The sequence below is a fragment of the Boleophthalmus pectinirostris genome, unplaced genomic scaffold (genome assembly GCF_026225935.1).
Source record: "Boleophthalmus pectinirostris isolate CB_2022bp ecotype Guang Dong unplaced genomic scaffold, ASM2622593v1 HiC_scaffold_6, whole genome shotgun sequence".
NCBI lineage: Eukaryota > Metazoa > Chordata > Actinopteri > Gobiiformes > Gobiidae > Boleophthalmus > Boleophthalmus pectinirostris.
The window spans coordinates 39,419,608-39,435,510 of record NW_026571447.1 but is presented as its reverse complement, the minus strand read 5'-3'; the positions used below and the strand labels follow the sequence as shown (position 1 = coordinate 39,435,510).

The window sequence follows — 15,903 nt, the reverse complement described above, 5'->3', positions numbered from 1 at the left end:
AAAACAACATGACCAGACCAACACCAGACCCACATGTTCTCTTTAACACATACAAGATTTTCAAAAAAGTAAAATATGTAGCCCATTCCAAATAGACTTACACAAACTTTATTGATCCACAAGGGTTAGGGATTTGATTTATTTAATTCAGTTTCCCTTGTGGATAAATAAAGGTTTGTCTAAATACTTGGAATATAAGTAAAATCATAAAATAGCAACTACAGAAACCAAAGATATTTTCACCAGTGCTCAGTAATCCGTATTAAAAACTTAAAAACTCACCGTTGTTTCTCTGAGTCGGGGGCCTTAAGCAATTCATATAAACATACGGATCATCCGCCGACATCTCTGCTGCTCTCAAATCCAACTGAACACAGACTGAGCGAGACACAACACAATATGGCTCTTTGAACATTTTGGGTTGCTTACCCCTGCCCTAGACTAACCGCGGACTAAACTCGGACTAAACCCGGACTAACCCAGGACTAACCCAGGACTAAACCCGGACTGAACCAGGTCTAACTCAGGACGAAACCAGGCCTGAGGTGAGGAAATAAGAATTTATTTTTGAACAGTTACAGGGTCACGTGACCTGGCAAGAGATGGACGCCTGAAACTTGCGGTCCCACTGCTCAAGGGTAAAATGTGCTGATTATCCTCCGTATTGCTCAGTAAGATTGGAAATAGATTATGCCTCGTGTCGCAAATCATGTCTTTGGACACTAAGTCTACTGTGAATACGAAGGTTAACTCACCGTTGTTTCTCTGAGTCGGGGGCCTTAAGCAATTCATATAAACATACGGATCATCCGCCGACATCTCTGCTGCTCTCAAATCCAACTGAACACAGACTGAGCGAAGGTTCACGATTACACTTTAAAAAGTGATTCAACACCTGTTCCATATTTGTACATGTGGGCACCAAAAACAACTTCCTCATTTTAAGAAGACGTTGAGTCAGAGTTTGAGGAATCACAGAAGTGTATTTCCGTGCTCTCCACAGTATCTGATATTAAAGGTGTATTGTGTAACATGTGGAGGAGGGTCTGTCACCTGCCGGTCTCCATGGTGATACCGGTGTTTCTGGAATGTTCCTGCAGTACGGCGTCAAAGTGTTAAAAACGGAACCCAACTTTCCTCACAACAATCTTTAATCACTGGTTCACTGCGGTTCCTTCGTAGGACAAAATTAGAAAGCACTGACCCTAGACCAGGGGTCGGCAACCCGCGGCTCCAGAGCCGCATGCGGCTCCTCAGCACGGCCCTAGTGGCTCCCTGGAGCTTTTTCAAAAATAAGTGAAAATGGAAAAGAAATAATTTTTTTGGTTGTTGTTTTAATCTGGTTTCTTTAGGAGTAAAACCCTTGTTCATCTCTGGTCATGGATCTGATCCATCAGCTGTGTGCAAATGAAACACATGAAACGTGTTTCAGCAGAACAAATAGATGAGGTGAAGCGGGGGGTGGTGTCCACCTCCACCTGAGAAGCGCTTTCCCCCAAAAAAACAAAAAAAACAAAACACGTGCGCAGACGGACGCTCAGATCAACATATAATGAACCAAACTGGATTCACACTTCTGTCTGGATGCTGCACCACCTCAGAACCAGCCGCGGTCGAGCGCGAAGGACCGGAGCAGCCCGGACCTGTGGTCCACAGCGCATTCTCGCTTTTCCCACACGGAACCAGCGCACAGATGACGGCACTGAAGCACTCAGACCCAGTTCTTTGTGCGCTGGTCTTGCTCGCCCCCGTCTGGAACCAAGACATGGAGGACGAAGCCTCCGGACAATCTGACCAACACTGGACCCACAGCCCCGTCATGAGTGGCTGTGCGCTGACTGCTCCAGTGTGTTTGGCGCTGCTGCCCGAGCTCAGAGCTTCTACTCCGGGCTGATGTTGTGTACAAAGTTCTACATGCTGCTGTTTTCTGAGTGCTCCTGTACGATCAAAAGAAATGCGACTGCTGCTCTGAATACTTCCATCATCGTCGTCAAAGCAACAGGTAAACGTCGGTCGCACTTTCAGCGCGTCAACTCCTAAAACTCTGTTTATCTCAGTTTACACGCAAACGTGAAACTGGAGTTTTCCAAAATCTCCACTCTAGCTGTAGTTTTTAGAAAGATTTGTTTTCAGAGGCGAATTCTCCATTTGTGTGTAAATGATGTGAACAAACGAAGGGAAATGTCTCAGTTTAAAAAAAATACCTGTACGTGTAAATGGGGCCTAAATGACAAAGGAATAAACACTAACCACCTGATTTCAGTGGCTACAGACGGTGCACCGAGTATGAGAGGGTCACAGAGGGTTTGTGTATCATGAATGCACATTTTGTATTTGTAGCCGACTTAGTCATTTTAATATTAGGCTTATACAGCTCATATACTGACAGCCTGTGTTGCCTTCATATTAGGCTTATATAAGGCTTTTCATTTTTGGCAGCTCCAGGCAGGTCTGGTTTTTGTTTTTTTGGGCCAATATGGCTCTTTGAACATTTTGGGTTGCTTACCCCTGCCTTAGACTAACCGCGGACTAAACCCGGACTAAACCCGGACTAACCCAGGACTAACCCAGGACTGAACCAGGTCTAACTCAGGACGAAACCAGGCCTGAGGTGAGGAAATAAGAATTTATTTTTGAACAGTTACAGGGTCACGTGACCTGGCAAGAGATGGACGCCTGAAACTTGCGGTCCCACTGCTCAAGGGTAAAATGTGCTGATTATCCTCCGTATTGCTCAGTAAGATTGGAAATAGATTATGCCTCGTGTCGCAAATCATGTCTTTGGACACTAAGTCTACTGTGAATACGAAGGAATCGAGAAAGCTCAGATCCGCGATGCAAAGTCAATTACAAGTTAGCACAGCTAGCGGGGAAGCTAACAATCCTACCAGCATCGCTAAACCAGCCGGGGAAAATATGTCACATGTCCATGATATGCTCGCTAAGATATTAGAGGAAACTGCGGATCTGAAGGAAATCCGCCGCTCAGTGAAATCTGTGGATGACAAACTTTCAACTCTGATCTCACGAATGACCACAGTGGAAGAGCGCGTGAGTAAGACGAGCAAGCTAACATGAAACTAGCCCAGCCGCTACTAAAACTGAGATACAGACATTAATAAATAGAGTGGCTAGCCTCGAGGACAGGTCCAGACGAAACAATCTGCGTTTTGTGGGGATACCAGAAGGCTCGGAAAAGCAAGATATTATAGCCTTTTTAAACAACTTCATCTGTAGTTCTCTGGACGTCGACCCGCCACCAGGTGGATTAGAGATGGACCGAGCTCACAGGGTTGGTTGGTGGATCTCAGGTGACGCTAACCGGGCGATCACAGCTCGCTTTCTACGCTTCAAAGACCGACAGCTTATTATGGAAGCTGCAAGGAGTAAGAGGCGAATAATGTGGAATGAAAAACAAGTGATGATCTTCCCGGATTTCCCCAAAGAAACTCAGAAACTGAGAGAAGCATTCACTGACTGTAAAAGGGCATTACATGAGCATAACATTAAATTTGACACACTCTATCCAGCCCAACTGAAAATTTTCGCACCCGGGAACAACCCGCAGATTTTCGAGGATGCCAAACAAGCTATGGACTACTTGATAAAGGCTTCTTACCAGAGACATTAAGATAAACCCTTGTACTTACTGAACGCTTCCTTATATATATATATATATATATATATATATATATATATATATATATATATATATATATATATAATATAATACATAAATATATATTTTTTAAATCCAATAAAGTAATAAAGATATGGTTTTCATACATACAATGAGCGATTTTTTTGGGGGGGGGGGTTGGGGGGATTCTGCATCATCTTAAAAATAAAAGGCAAGATGTAGTGTTCTTGCAAGAAACCCATATGTCTTCGCTAGAATCTACTGAACTGAACTGAACACGATTACACTTTAAAAAGTGTTTCAACATCTGTTCCATATTTGTACATGTGGGCACCAAAAACAACTTCCTCATTTTAAGAAGACGTTGAGTCAGAGTTTGAGGAATCACACACGTGCATGTCTGTGCTCTCCACAGTATCTGATATTAAAGGTGTGTTGTGTAACATGTGGAGGAGGGTCTGTCACCGTCCGGTCTCCATGGTGATACCGGTGTTTCTGGAATGTTCCTGCAGTACGGCGTCAGAGTGTTACTGCTAAAAACGGAACCCAACTTTCCTCACAACAATCTTTCGTCACTGGTTCACTGCGGTTCCTTCGTAGGACAAAATTAGAAACCGCTGACCTCAGACTAACCCCGGACTGAACCAGGCTTGGGTGAGGAAATAGCAATTTATTTTTGGACAGAATAGCAAAATAAAAACAGCAGAATCATGTAGAGTGGGAAAATATGAACATTTTAAGACCAAAATGATGCGGCTCACAGCAGCAGGTACAGAGACTTTCACTTGTTGTTGTTGGTGTAACAGGCAAGAGACCCACTGTAAGAAGAACATACAGGATCCGCCTTACAGTCAGCGTAAATCCAGTCTAAACCAGGACTAAACTGGGTCTAAATCAGGTCTAAACCAGGACTACACCAGGACTAACCAGGACTAAACCAGGTATAAACCAGGACTAAACCAGGAGTACACCAGGTCCCCACAACTAAACCAAGACTACACCAGGTCCCCAGAACTAAACCAGGACTACACCAGGTCCCCAGAACTAAACCAGGACTACACCAGGTCCCAGAACCAGGACTACACCAGGACTAAACCAGGTCCCCAGAAACCAGGACTACACCAGGTCCCCAGAACTAAACCAGGACTACACCAGGTCTAAACCAGAACTAAACCAGGACTACACCAGGTCCCCAGATACTAAACCAGGACTACACCAGGTCCCCAGGAACTAAACCAGGACTACACCAGGTCCCCAGGACTAAACCAGGACTACACCAGGTCTAAACCAGGACTACACCAGGACTAAACCAGGTCCCCAGGACTACACCAGGACTAAACCAGGACTAAACCAGGACTAAACCAGGACTAAACCAGGTCCCCAGGATTAAATCAGGACTACACCAGGTCCCCAGGATTAAACCAGGTCATTTCGTTTATACATTTATATCTACAGAAGTTTAGTCGATTGGGGTAAATGAAAAAAAAAAAAAAAAAAGGCAATTGATAGTTTTTATTTGAAGAAATCCACATCCAGATAAAGTGTCAGATTTGTGTGTCTCCAAACAAACAGACACAGCAGAGACACGTCCAACTGTCCAAACCTACAATGAAAAACCAGTGTTACTCACTCAAATATTTAAAGTAACATCATAAATATTTTTAGTTATCATTTCTAAGAATATGTGAGTTAACAGAACTTCAGAGAGCCTTGTGTGATTAAGTGTGTGTGTATTATTCATGTTTAACTCATGTTCCTAAAGTAGAATGAGGCAATCGGTTTCCTGACTTTTTATTAAAGAAGATTAAACAATATTATCAGGGTTTACAGGACATATATACATTTTTACAACATATAATAGTAACAAAGTTCATCCAGTTACCACAAACAACTGATCTAACAAACAGGAAACCACCGAAACTCCACCCACAGACTCTGTCCAAACGAGCTCTAAAAGTGCCAAACAGGGCAGTGACTAAGATGTAAATGAACATAGTTTGAAGTACAATGGCAAAGAATCCAATAAATACATGATGTTGTACTTTTACTTGCAAAAAAAAAAAAAAGATTACATTTTTACTCCCACTTTAAAGTTATTATTTAATGTACTTTCTATTTCCACAGTTTATAGATGGTGTTCCTCTCACATTTTTTGTCAAACCAACATTTCTTTTCCTTCACGATCATGGCCTGTGCAATAGGTGAATTTCATTGTTATTAAAAGTCCGCGTTGCTGCTGGGAAATATTTTGGTCGGTGGCAAGAAACACGGTAGCGTCAAACACAGTGCGTAACCTCGTGTATTTATCCCCGATAATGGTAAATTTCTGCTGCATTATCGGACGCACAAATAGAAACACGGAAGAAGGAAAAATGTGAGAACGTAGAAGATCCTAACAAACCGTGGACTCCAACAAGTTCAACAACACATCGAGACTCTTGGAGGTTTTCATCTTTTCTGCTGTGAATGGCCCAGGAGTTTCCACCAAGTCATTGTGGATATCGCCCAAGTGAATATTTGTCCAGGTAGTTGGAGATTCTGACCAGAAATTTGGTTTGGTCCAGACTCTGTCGGGGTTGAAAAGGGTGATTTGTCGTCCGTCGATGTTTATGACCAATTTCTGGTCAAATGGTCTTGGGTCCTCTGCCGTTAGAGTGGATAAATAACCGCGATCAATACCCTTTACGTGCTTTCTCGCTCCGTCCATCATGTTGAATTAGTGTTTCTTGCCGCCGACCAAAATAATTCCCAGCAGCAACGCGCGCTTTTGTCAACAATGAAACTCTCCTGTTGTCTGAGTCCAAACGTGTTTTCACCGAGGGGCGTGTTGTGTTTAAAGTGTGATTCTCACAGATGTGCACGTTTAACAGCTTCAGAATTCAGCTTTAAGGAGGTTTGAAAATAAGACATAGCGGTAGAAATATTTACATTTACATGAATAAAAAGCAGCATTTCACACCGGGGCCTTCAGTCGAGCTCCGTCTGAAACATCCACTCCTCAAGAAAGATTTTATGGTTATAAAAGTGTTTTATTTTACAGAAACACAGAATAAAGAGCCGTAAACCAGGACTAAACCAGAACTAAACCAGGACTTAAACCAGGACTGTTTCTCGGGACTGGCCCGAAGGCCCACGTGACTGTCGGGTGACCGCAGACGAAAGGACTGCGCAGGGGCCGGTTCTCCGCCGCTCTGCATGGGACACTGCAGACACTGTGGACACTCTCTCTCAAGTCCAAGATCAGTCCTGGTGTAGTCCTGATTTAGACCTGGTTTAGACCTGGTGTAGTCCTGATTTAGACCTGGTTTAGACCTGGTTTAGACCTGGTTTAGACCTGGTTTAGACCTGGTTTAGTCCTGGTTTAGTCCTGGTTTAGACCTGGTTTAGTCCTGGTTTAGACCTGGTGTAGTCCTGGTTTAGTCCTGGTTTAGACCTGGTGTAGTCCTGGTTTAGTCCTGGTTTAGACCTGGTTTAGTCCTGGTTAGACCTGGTTTAGTCCTGGTTTAGTCCTGGTTTAGACCTGGTTTAGACCTGGTTTAGACCTGGTTTAGACCTGGTTTAGTCCTGGTTTAGTCCTGGTTTAGACCTGGTTTAGTCCTGGTTTAGACCTGGTTTAGACCTGGTTTAGTCCTGGTTTAGTCCTGGTTTAGTCCTGGTTTAGACCTGGTTTAGTCCTGGTTTAGTCCTGGTTTAGACCTGGTTTAGTCCTGGTTTAGTCCTGGTTTAGACCTGGTTTAGTCCTGGTTTAGTCCTAGTCCTGGTTTAGTCCTGGTTTAGACCTGGTTTAGTTTAGTCCTGGTTTAGTCCTGGTTTAGTCCTGGTTTAGTCCTGGTTTTAGAACCTGGTTTAGACCTGGTTTAGACCTGGTTTAGACCTGGTTTAGTCCTGGTTTAGTCCTGGTTTAGTCCTGGTTTAGTCCTGGTTTAGACCTGGTTTTAGTCCTGGTTTAGTCCTGGTTTAGACCTGGTTTTAGTCCTGGTTTAGTCCTGGTTTAGTCCTGGTTTAGACCTGGTTTAGTCCTGGTTTAGACCTGGTTTAGTCCTGGTTTAGTCCTGGTTTAGTCCTGGTTTAGACCTGGTTTAGACCTGGTTTAGACCTGGTTTAGACCTGGTTTAGTCCTGGTTTAGTCCTGGTTCCGTTACAGATGCAGTTTGCTGCTTTGGCTGGTGACTCTGGCCCTGGCGACACCAACTCAAAATCTGATTGGTTGAAGCAGCAGTTTCATGAACATTTATTTAGTGTTCGACTTCCTGCAGGACGGATTGTGAAGGACTCAGACTCTGTGACTTTGACTCTGCCCGGCAACAACTGACGACTGAAATGTGATTGGTCAAATGCTTTAATATGAAAACCCATGTGTGGAAGCAGAACAAGCATCAGAAAAACTCTGAAAGGAAGTGGACAGAACATTTGGAATTATTTTTTTGTCATATATATTTTAATAAATAACATTACAACATAGAGCAGGAAATAGCTTCAACAGAAAAGTTACATGGTGCATCTTTAAATGTATATTTCTACACTTCCTGTGTCATTTCTATGGACTTTCTGGAGATGCTGTTTTCTCGCAGATGAATCTGTTGGATGTTCCACAGTGCTGATCAAACCAACACTTCTCCTCAAACCCAGAGCCCGTTTTCTTCCCGATCCGTCCACAGTCTTCTCCTTCTGGATAAAAAAATACTCATATCGAATTTTTCCAGTTGTCTGGTTGAATATTGTCCCCATATCTATACCAAAAAGACAAACTACATGGAAACACAAACAGAACAGTTGGAGTTACTGCTGGAGCTCGACCATGTGTGGATTTACAATACTGATTGTTTACAATACAAAGCAACAGACCGACAAATATTTTTTTCTGTAGCTTCATCTCACCTTGGGTCCAGAGCAGAACCATCGATCCACTTCCACTTTCCCTCAGTCTCAGAGTCTGTCAGTCCGATCCAGAACTTCTCTTCATCCTCTGACATCAGATGTCTCACTTTACCAAACAGGAACCTCTAAAACCACAAATCCACAGTTCGTCTCCACGGGCAGAGCAGAGAGTCACAAACATTTTTCTTCACTGGACCAGAATAGAGTCTTGTTTCCATGGGCACAGAATGGGGCGTTTCAGGGGTCTCAAGTGGACCACTGGAGGTATGACCGTCCAAACGGTTCTGGGACTTGAGACGCCTCGCAGGGGGCGGGGTTAGTCATTGGAGGACCAGCAGCACCTTCAGTGCAGGTGCTCACGCGTCACAACAAACGGCACAAACACGATCATGTTTAAAGAGACCGACATGTGTTACTTTACCAGTTTATCTTGATGACATGTTTCAGCTGCTGTCGTCAGTTTTAAAGATGATCTGCAGCTGAAACATGTCCTCACGGTAAACACACCTCCTACTGTACTGTCTTTAAAAAGGCCAAACTCACTGTGCCAGTGGAAACAAGACTTATGTGAAGATCTGAGGGACAAACATGAGATTCATGATGGGCCACAGAATAAAGAATAATAATGTGAGGAGAAGTGCTCCTCACCTGCTCCTCTCGGCTCTCGATCTTCACCAGGTCTCCAGAAGCTTTTTGACATTGTCTTCTGCTTTGGCTCCATGATAACTTCAATGTGGAAAAATAATAACAGCTTGTTCCATTCAGCTCCCAGTCCACGTCACAGTGAAGTCTCAATGAACGTCTCGGAACTGGAAGAGACGATGTCAGATTAGTTTAAGGATGAAACGAGGAGCAGCAGGTCACACTGTGTTAACACAGAGTGTAGAAGTGTGAAGAATCCCTCAGTCGTTCAAGGTAGAATCCACAGCAAAAGAGAAATTCAATTTGTCACCTGGACAAAAGTTTCTCAGTTCATCCAAGCTGCTTCTTCAGTTCTGGTCAGACGCTGGTGGACACTTCCTTATATCTGCCTGAAGGAGGAGCTAACTGCACTGAAACTACTCTGAAACTAACACTCTACTTGTTCACAGTTTCTGTTGTTTAGCTCGGCCTATTGAACTGCACTGAGTGTGGGCTCATATCAGCAGAATCATTCAGGATCATAATTAGAGCTTTCACACCTCTGGCCCTGATCTGGCTGCACCTGTTGTTCTCTTCTCTCTTCTCTTGTTCTCTCTCCTTAGGACCTCAGAGGAGCGTCCTGGAGCTTTTAGGTGGAGATGAACAGCAGACTGAGGTCCACTGTTGCTCTCTCGTCTGTGTTGGTCCATCTTCACAAGGAAGTGTCCACCAGCGTCTGAACTGAACTGAAGAAGCAGAAGGATTGAAACAAAATAAACATTTGTCCAGTTGACAAATTGGATTTCTCCTTTTGACACAGAGTCTTTTGTCCCTCAGGTTTGTCTGCCCCCTCGGCTTTAGTCCTGGGGGGTTCAACTAACTGACCAGATACACACTGTGTCCCAAAACAGTTCATTTCTAGCTCATTGTGGTGTTCCTAGAAACGTGCTCTATAAATCGGAACAATTATATTATTATTCTCATATATATATATATGAAGTCGATTTTCTCACATCAATAAAGTAGATAAAGTTCCAGACTCACAAAAAAGGACGACAACAGTGATGATCAGAGCCACAGACACGAGCACAGCCACAGTCAACACTGCCACCTTCACCCGTCTCCCAGAACAGACTCCTGCTCACACAACTCAAGTTTTACACCACACACCAGTGTTAAAAACAACATGACCAGACCAGCACCAGACCCACATGTTCTCTTTAACACATACACGTTATAGTGCATTTTTGAACAGTAAAAAATGTAGCCTATTTGAAATATTTAAATAAGTAAATACTTATAAGTAAAATAATAAAATAGTAACTACAGAAACCACGGCAGATATTTTCACCAGCGCTCAATATGCATTAAAAACTCACCGTTGTGTCTCCGAGTTGGGGAACCTGGGTAATTGACATAAACAGGCTCTTCGTCTGCCGACATCTCTGCCGCTCTTAAAACCAACTGAACAAACACTGTGTTCGAAATCTATTCCATATATGTACATGTAGGCACCAAAAACAAGTTCCCCATTTGAGAAACACGTTGAGTCAGAGTTTGATGTGTGAAATCAGAACATGTCTGTCGCAAACGGCAAATTCGCCTCTGAAAACAAATCTTTCTAAAAACTACAGCTAGAGTGGAGATTTTAGAAAACTCGTTTGCGTGTAAACTGAGATAAACAGAGTTTTAGGAGTTGACGCGCTGAAAGTGCGACCGACGTTTACCTGTTGCTTTGACGACGATGATGGAAGTATTCAGAGCAGCAGTCGCATTTCTTTTGATCGTACAGGAGCACTCAGAAAACAGCAGCATGTAGAACTTTGTACGCAACATCAGCCCGGAGTAGAAGCTCTGAGCTCGGGCAGCAGCGCCAAACACACTGGAGCAGTGAACGCACAGCCACTCATGACGGGGCTGTGGGTCCAGTGTTGGTCAGATTGTCCGGAGGCTTCGTCCTCCATGTCTTGGTTCCAGACGGGGGCGAGCAAGACCAGCGCACAAAGAACTGGGTCTGAGTGCTTCAGTGCCGTCATCTGTGCGCTGGTTCCGTGTGGGAAAAGCGAGAATGCGCTGTGGACCACAGGTCCGGGCTGCTCCGGTCCTTCGCGCTCGACCGCGGCTGGTTCTGAGGTGGTGCAGCATCCAGACAGAAGTGTGAATCCAGTTTGGTTCGTTATATGTTGATCTGAGCGTCCGTCTGCGCACGTGTTTTGTTTTTTTTTGTTTTTTTGGGGGGGAAAGCGCTTCTCAGGTGGAGGTGGACACCACCCCCCGCTTCACCTCATCTATTTGTTCTGCTGAAACACGTTTCATGTGTTTCATTTGCACACAGCTGATGGATCAGATCCATGACCAGAGATGAACAGGGGCTCAGAGTTCAGTGATTTTACCACTTCTTTAACAGATCTCCGGAGAAGCGAGTCGCTCACTAATGCAGGTTTTTCAAGGTATTTGTGAGTAAAACTTACAGCTGTAATGAAATAAAAGCTACAGGTTTGAGTCTAATCCAGGTGCCGCCCAGAGGCTTGGTGTGGTTATGACGGCGTTCGATGGCATATTTATCCGGATTGATGTAAACGGATACTTTTTTGAAAACAATGCTGTGTGCACGATGTTATTTTGGAAAACGGAGGGAGGGAAATATTTCTTTCTCTAAATACCTCGGCTACGTGTAAACGTAGCCTAAAAACGGCACCAAACTTCCCCCACAACAATCTTTTTTCACTGGTTCACTGCAGTTCCTTCGCAGGACAAAATTAGAAAGCACTGACCCCGGACTAACCCCGGACTAAACCAGGACTAACCCAGGACTAACCCTGGACTAACCCAGGACTAACCCAGGACTAACTCAGGACTAAACCAGGACTAAACCAGGCCTAACCCAGGACTAAACCAGGACTAACCCAGGACTAAAACAGGTCCATAGACTGTATGAAGAAGTAGACTAAGGTCTGACGTCACCCACAGCGTTTGGCTTCAGTCAAATGAAGCTCACCAAGGCCGACAGTTATAGGAGCAAATTTGTGAATTTATCCATCCATCCATGGTTTAGACCTGGTTTAGACCTGGTTTAGACCTGGTTTAGACCTGGTTCTGTCTGAATTCGGTGTCGTTGTCGTTCGCTGTTAAAGGTCCCGGCGACACCAACTCAAAATCTGATTGGTTGAAGCAGCAGTTTCATGGACATTTATTTAGTGTTCGACTTCCTGCAGGACGGATTGTGAAGGACTCAGACTCTGTGACTCTGACTCAACAAGTGACGTCTGAAATGTGATTGGTCAGATGCTTTAATATAAAAACCCATGTGTGGAAGCAGCACAAGCATCAGAAAAACTCTGAAAGGAAGCGAACAGAACATTTGGAATTATTTAATAATAATATAATTAACATGAGTCTGTGATTCTGATTTTTTTTTAGGCCAGCAGAGAAGGACTTGCAGGCCCTGATGCCTCACCACTTGTAAAAAGCATGTTTGAGTCAGAGGTGGGACCGAGTCGTTGTTTTGCGAGTCATTGGTCTCTAGAGTTTGACCTCAAGTCCGAGTCAGATTAAAGTCTCACCAAGCCTCAGACAGACCATGCCTACAGTTAGCATTTAGACCACAATGGCAAAAGACCAAGAAACGCCATTTAAACTTCCATACATCCCCACATACTTTATTATTCTTACTACAGTATCACAGTATTACAGTGTTACAGTATCACAGTATTACAGTGTTACAGTATCACAGTATTACAGTGTTAAAGTATCACAGTATTACAGTATCACAGTATTACAGTGTTACAGTATCACAGTATTACAGTGTTAAAGTATCACAGTATTACAGTGTTACAGTATCACAGTATTACAGTGTTAAAGTATCACAGTATTACAGTGTTAAAGTATCACAGTAGTATCACAGTATTACAGTGTTTAACAGTATCACAGTATTACAGTGTTAAAGTATCACAGTATTACAGTGTTACAGTATCACAGTATTACAGTGTTAACAGTATTACAGTGTTACAGTATCACAGTATCACAGTATTACAGTGTTAAAGTATCACAGTATTACAGTGTTACAGTATCACAGTATTACAGTGTTAAAGTATCACAGTATTACAGTGTTACAGTATCACAGTATTACACTGTTACAGTATCACAGTATTACAGTGTTAAAGTATCACATTATTACAGTGTTAAAGTATCACAGTATTACAGTGTTACAGTATCACAGTATTACAGTGTTAAAGTATCACAGTATTACAGTGTTAAAGTATCACAGTATCACAGTATTACAGTGTTACAGTATCACAGTATTACAGTGTTAAAGTATCACAGTATCACATTACAGTATCACAGTTACAGTATTACAGTGTTACAGTATACAGTATCACAGTATTACACAGTGTTTACAGTATCACAGTATTACACTGTTACAGTATCACAGTATTACAGTGTTAAAGTATCACAGTATTACAGTATCACAGTATTACAGTGTTACAGTATCACAGTATTACAGTGTTAAAGTATCACAGTATTACACAGTGTTACAGTATCACAGTATTACACTGTTACAGTATCACAGTATTACAGTGTTAAAGTATCACAGTATTACAGTGTTACAGTATCACAGTATTACACTGTTACAGTATCACAGTATTACACTGTTACAGTATCACAGTATTAGGCCTGAAGAAGTGGACCCGCTCACTGTGGCATTAAAGGCAATTTAAAAAAAACTAAACAATAAATTATCAAATGTAAAATGGATAATACCAAAGCAATAACATCTTAAATGTCCAATATGAGGCAAGACAAGTTTATCTGTAAAGTGCACAGTTCACAGTTTGTACACAAAGTAATTCAAAGTGCTTTACAGAATAAGAAAATTCATAAAATTCAAAAAAGAGAGAGACATTAAATGAGAGAGAAGAGTGCAGAATGAAAACTTTTCAAAGAGTCAGAGCAGAGTCTGTCTCACATTTTCCAGGTTTTAACTTCATGAATCTGAAACTCTGACTCCCCGTGTTTAGTCCTGACTCTGGCACCAGCAGGAGGCCGGGACTAAACCAGGACTAAACCAGGACTAAACCAGGACTAAACCAAGTCTACGTTTATATGCTGAGGGTTTGAACAGAAGAAGCAAAAGTGGCGTCTCGTCTTCACTTTTTATTCCGCATTTAGAGGAAATCTGCGTCATACGGTGACGCAAAAGAGTGTGGAATTCGATTGGTTTGATTTCTGTGTCCTGTCTGTATGTGACGTAAACACGTACGGGACCTGAGCAGGTCTGACCAGAGTTTGGCGTCTTGGGCAGTGTCGACGGAAACACAACGGCGGAGCGTGTTCAGCTTTTCCACTCTGGAGGGTGGGTTCAGATGTTTGCATTTTTAAGCCCCAAAAACGCCGTCACCGACTAAACGAAAGACACTTCTGATCAAATATGTTATAGTTTTTACCCTGAAGAGTTCTCGTGTAAACAGACCCTAAACCAGGACTAAACCAGGACCACATCAGGACCAGGACCACATCAGGACTAAACCAGGACCACATCAGGACTAAATCAGGACTAAACCAGGACCACATCAGGACTAAACCAGGACCACATCAGGACTAAATCAGGACTAAACCAGGACCACATCAGGACTAAACCAGGACCACAAGGACTAAACCAGGACTAAACCAGGACCACATCAGGAAAAAACCAGGACTAAACCAGGACCACATCAGGACTAAACCAGGACACATCAGGACTAAACAGGACTCAGGAAAACCAGGACCACATCAGGACTAAACCAGGACCACATCAGGACTAAATCAGGACTAAACCAGGACCACATCAGGACTAAACCAGGACTACAGCAGGACTCAGGACTAAATCAGGACTAAACCAGGACCACATCAGGACTAAATCAGGACTAAACCAGGACTACAGCAGGACTAAACCAGGACCACATCAGGACTAAATCAGGACTAAACCAGGACCACATCAGGACTAAATCAGGACTAAACCAGGACCACATCAGGACTAAATCAGGACTAAATCAGGACTAAATCAGGACTAAACCAGGACCACATCAGGACTAAACCAGGACCACATCAGGACTAAACCAGGACTAAACCAGGACTAAATCAGGACTAAACCAGGACTAAACCAGGACCACATCAGGACTAAACCAGGACCACATCAGGACTAAATCAGGACTAAACCAGGACCACATCAGGACTAAACCAGGACCACATCAGGACTAAACCAGGACCACATCAGGACTAAACCAGGACCACATCTGGACTAAACCAGGACCACATCAGCACTAAACCAGGACTAAAGCAGGACTAAACCAGGACCACATCAGAACTAAACCAGGACCACATCAGGAGTAAACCAGGACCACATCAGCACTAAACCAGGACTAAACCAGGACCACATCAGGACTAAACCAGGACCACATCAGGACTAAATCAGGACTAAACCAGGACTACAGCAGGAATAAACCAGGACTAAATCAGGACTAAACCAGGACTAAACCAGGACTAAACCAGGACCACATCAGGACTAAACCAGGACCACATCAGGACTAAACCAGGACCACATCAGGACTAAATCAGGACTAAACCAGGACTAAATCAGGACTAAACCAGGACCACATCAGGACTAAACCGGGACCACATCAGGACTAAATCAGGACTAAACCAGGACCACATCAGGACTAAATCGGGGCTAAACCAGGACTACAGCAGGACTAAACCAGGACCACATCAGGACTAAATCAGGACTA

At 43.3% G+C, this 15,903-nt stretch overlaps 1 protein-coding gene across 2 annotated transcripts; it reads right to left on the bottom strand.

Moving 5' to 3' along the window:
- Positions 1-8,056: 8,056 nt before the first annotated feature.
- On the bottom strand, positions 8,057-10,802 carry LOC129411843 (C-type lectin domain family 4 member E-like). Of its 2 annotated transcripts, XM_055163964.1 has the most exons (5): positions 10,519-10,802; positions 10,184-10,276; positions 9,167-9,327; positions 8,519-8,643; positions 8,057-8,388 (listed from the first exon to the last, which is right to left on the bottom strand). In XM_055163964.1, the coding sequence occupies exons 1-5, from the start codon at positions 10,580-10,582 to the stop codon at positions 8,325-8,327; spliced, it is 507 nt and encodes a 168-aa protein (XP_055019939.1). In that variant the 5' UTR covers positions 10,583-10,802; the 3' UTR covers positions 8,057-8,324. The 2 variants fall into 2 exon arrangements, with proteins under 2 accessions (XP_055019939.1, XP_055019940.1); XM_055163965.1 differs by lacking the exon at positions 10,184-10,276.
- Positions 10,803-15,903: the final 5,101 nt, after the last annotated feature.

What these genes read in the sequence shown, in the direction of transcription:
- LOC129411843 (XM_055163964.1), bottom strand. Translation starts at nt 10,582, where the DNA reads ATGTCGGCAGACGAAGAGCCTGTTTATGTCAATTACCCAGGTTCCCCA. An exon ending in CCCAACTCGGAGACACAACG is followed by an intron (nt 10,277 to 10,518) that starts GTGAGTTTTTAA and finishes TTGTGTGAGCAG; the next exon opens with GAGTCTGTTCTGGGAGACGG. An exon ending in GGTTCTGCTCTGGACCCAAG is followed by an intron (nt 8,389 to 8,518) that starts GTGAGATGAAGC and finishes GTTTCCATGTAG; the next exon opens with TTTGTCTTTTTGGTATAGAT.